Source organism: Opisthorchis viverrini (genome assembly GCF_000715545.1).
Source record: "Opisthorchis viverrini unplaced genomic scaffold opera_v5_458, whole genome shotgun sequence".
NCBI classification, from domain to species: Eukaryota; Metazoa; Platyhelminthes; class Trematoda; order Opisthorchiida; family Opisthorchiidae; genus Opisthorchis; species Opisthorchis viverrini.
This window is the reverse complement of record NW_008752121.1, coordinates 10,682-14,788: the sequence shown is the minus strand read 5'-3', so window position 1 is coordinate 14,788 and position 4,107 is coordinate 10,682. Positions and strand designations below refer to the sequence as shown.

Below are 4,107 nucleotides of genomic sequence, written 5' to 3'. Positions count from 1 at the left end.
AGGGCTGGGACACTGCGAGGTCGCCCAGGCCTAGACAGGGGAGGTCGAGTGGCAGAGGTGGGGTTCGAACCACGGACCTTCCGGTCAGAAAATTCGCTCTCTGACCACCTGGGCCATCTCGCCTTCAGATAGGATCATCATTAGTCCATTTTACGGGAGTAAGTAGTATCATCATCCAGCTGCGTGTCGAACACCGCTGCTTCACTGCATCAGTTTATCTGAAGAAAGCTCCGATGCATAAAGAATAATAAAACGGAGAATATACGTCGAACAGTCACTTTTCTGCCCTGGTTCAATCACCTAGTTCACACCAAAGAGGAAAACACTGTCTTCAAGTATCGATCTTATTACATCTAATCAGCAATGCATATTCTTGGCCATACTGAGGTTTTAACTTCGTACATCGGACATAGAGCGTGCTTCCACTACTCCAGCAGCACACGCTCAATTTACTTGAACTGTTAAATCTGAACGGGCGAACTTGCTTATGCTTGAGCGTTGTGATTGTTTTTTGGCCGACGGATCGAATGACTGTCCTGGTTTTGTCGTTCGATTGGCTCACCTGTCAGGACTTCCCGGTCAGCGCCGCGGATTATCGAAACCTTCTGGACGATGTTTTTCGGATTAGTTGTAATTGGTAGGATGTATAGAGTTCACATGCGGATCGCCCGTTTGCAGTCCACTTTCTGTCCTTGCGCAATTATCCTGCTTAGTCCATACCAGAAGGGGAGAACCACTGGACTGGAGTTTTGTCCTGTTTTTTTCTTCTGTTTGACCGGTTGTAACGGTTTCTTTTTTGGCCTCGTTCATCCGCAGGTCGGCCTTGCTGTAGTCAGCAATCAGCTGATTGCCATTGGTGGTTTCGATGGCGCTACCTACTTGAAGACCGTTGAATTCTACGATCCCGATACGAATTGTTGGCGCCTTCGTGGTAGCATGAATTCACGTCGTCTTGGTGGTGGAGTTGGTGTTGTGCGCTTAGCGAGTTCATCTTGGGAAGGAACTATGTCAAACTTCGGGGTTCGGGAGGACGGTGATCTGTGTGGTACCACGCCCAAATCGGTCGTTCAAAGTGCTACAATTCCCTTACCTCCTGGATTATCAGTTTCGGTAATGAACCAATCCCCCGGATCTCCATCTTCATCACAACTGCCCAACAGCTTAACGAGCTCCATGATTCTACTGCCCAATAATGTCAATACATCTTCTGTTCCGCAGGGGCAAAACATTCCTGGTGGGACGGTTGTGAACGGTACGATGACTCTTTCGTCAACTACAAGTCGAACTTCATACAACAGTGCCTTTCTGTTCTGAGTTCCATGCACCCCTCGGAGAACGATATAAATACAGGGCCCAGTTGACTCTGTGGCTCTTCAGTGATAATGAACCGATGAGAATTGACTGTGCATATACTCATCTTGTTAACTTTGTAGTTGCTCCGTTGGACGACCAAGACTCAGGCACGCAATATGTCACTATGTCGTTGGCATTGCGCCTCCACTCTTCTTTACCGTCTTTCCTTGTTCTGTCCACTCTGTGTTCCCTCGCCACGGTCGTATTATCATCTCGTTCACCAAAAGAGGAAGGCGACTCACTTTTAGTCCTTTCAAATTGCATGCTGCATAGTTTCTTGCTGTTTTGAGTATGCAAATTGTCCGTTATGTTCCAGCCTTCTGCTCTGCTATATCCCATGACACGCTACACACACACTATTTATCTCCCTGTATAGGCTGATGTTGATGTGATTGTTTTTTTCTGTTCGGCTATATTAATCTATTTGTTTTACTTGTTCGTTGTTGCCGATTTTCTTACTATTGGTTTGTTGGTTGACCCATTCATTAAATGCAGTCCACAAAGGCAAGTCACACCTGGCGGGTTTTCATGATCTAGTCTCGTTGATTTTGTCCTAAGCTAGGTTCGGAAAACACATTGCTTGGTTGTGTTTGTGTGAACTGTGGCCTAAAAATGTCAATTACACACAACACTCTTTTCAGAATAAAACGGTCAACGAAATACGTTGTGTCTAAATAGTACAAAATTTGTTTGAAACACCTGTTACTCATTCGAGCTCTTAAGCTTCAAAACAAGGAATCAAACGCGATTCCATGTATAGTGGATATTTCAAGGTTTCCAGTTTGCATCTTGTCTAGTTCATCAATGCTGAACAGCTTCGAAGCACCCACGTCAATCGTTTCGATGTGTCAGGAAATATCACAGGTGATTCGAAGCCGCAAGCGTTTGGACACATGAAGGAAAATACGTTGTACTGTAAGCGGCTAACTCTACCTTGCTAGCTTAGTGGTAACGCTTAACAGGTTCGATTCTCCCTCGATGATTCTGGGCAAGGAAAAACAACTGCTGAGTATAGGGTGGCGTTCTGTTACAGGACGATTCGAGTCATTTTGTCGAACCTCTAGTCCATCATTTTGGGTGTCCTGACAGTACATCAATCCAGGCTACAACAGCTCTTTCTTGGACCCTGAATGTCCAAAACACCATTTTCTAGGACTTCAGAACCAAATCCATCAGCAAAACCACTTGGTTCAATTATTGGCCACTTTCGTTCCTTCACTGGAATTGTTTCGGAGTCTGACCGACCCGGACAGCTTTTGGGGTCGTCAGATCGAATTGGTTCACAACCGTGAAGTAATACTGTTTGTACTCGTGTACCCGTCTATTTAGCTTCGTCTGTCACCCTAAAACCTTAGCTTATGCAGTTGTCAAGGTATTGTAAACCGATTGACACTCCCAAGCTCTTCCCGTCGAACTTTCAAAGGGTACCGAAACCCCTGAAGTAAGACCTAGAACTCTGGGGGTGCAGATCACATGCTGCAAGAAAGAACCAATGTATTTAGAGTAGGTCCTGTGGACTGGTGATCGTCTGAATAGCAGTATAATATTGTCCGCCTAACTTGAGTTCGTTGATCTTTCTCCATATTTTCGATCTTTTGCATTGTATTTTCTACGATTGTAGTACTAATGATATAACTGAACGGAGGTGGTGAGAAAGAGCTTTCTTGACAAACCTTGGTGGTTCACGACCTGACTTTCGGACAGTTCATTGTAAACTATTCCAGGACCAAAAGTGTTGGAATAGAAAATAAGAAATGAATTTACAGAATGCATAGGTGTTTCTCTTTGTCCAAACAAACGTAGATTGGTTTCCCTGTCCACAGTGTCAAGTGAATGAAAGATGCAATTGATTATTGGCGGTAAGCGTGACACTGTTGAAGCGTTTGGCAGGAGAGGTGATTTGATCAACGTAGCCCGATCGTGATGCTTTCGAAGTTTCCTCTTACCTGTTGGAGTTGGAGATTTTGCTGTTAGGTAGGCCGCTGACCATGTAGTGATTTGTGTGAGTAGGACTTATTCCCGTATATTTGGAATGGTCGCTTCTGTTACCTTTTCACGTTGACCGGTTATTTACTGTTGGTTCTCTGGAACTCGCTCTTGTTTCCAACTGAGTCAAGTCAGAGATGGAATTAATGGAATCTCTATAGCTTTCCATGAACTGACGGACCCCGGCTCAGTTTGACCGGGGCAAAGGAAAGGCTGGATACTGGCTCAGAGTGTTGGTTTTTATGGCATGCTGGATTTCCAATTTTTCCTTTGATTGGCTGAAAAGCAGGTAATTTTCTGGGTCCGGTTTTTCGCGCTGAAGCATCTTTCGTCCATTCCCGACTTCACTAGCCGTGTCCGTCTCATGGGCTTTCCGCCTGTGTCTCATTGGAGCTGTCGTCTTACCGAGTGCATTGCCGAATACCGTCACAACTTCTCGCATTGAGAAACGACAATGATCGTTTCGGGATCCAGACACCACAACCTACGGTGTCGCTCGTAAATGTGATGGTCTCTTCTGTACGCCCACATCTGTTTAGATGACTGAAGTAAAAACCTCGAGGTTATTGACTCTTGCTAAACAGTCGAATCTTAAGTTCCGACTGTTAGTTTACAAGTCAAATCCGTTTCCACCTATTGACTAAAATTGACTGTCTCTTTAGGCCTAAGTGGAATAAATAATAAACAGGCGTTCAGCTTCGATGTGGTTGATGACCTTTTTGACGTCACAGAAGAATCATGAGGATACTAAATAATACCAAGCAGACC

At 44.9% G+C, this 4,107-nt stretch overlaps 1 protein-coding gene across 1 annotated transcript; it reads right to left on the bottom strand.

Annotated features, from left to right (window-relative positions):
- Positions 1 to 3,526: 3,526 nt before the first annotated feature.
- Positions 3,527 to 3,781, bottom strand: T265_11210 (hypothetical protein; the record flags this gene model as incomplete). The annotated part of the gene is made up of 1 exon (XM_009177808.1): positions 3,527 to 3,781. The coding sequence occupies one exon, from the start codon at positions 3,779 to 3,781 to the stop codon at positions 3,527 to 3,529; it is 255 nt and encodes an 84-aa protein (XP_009176072.1).
- Between the last annotated feature and the right edge of the window lie 326 nt (positions 3,782 to 4,107).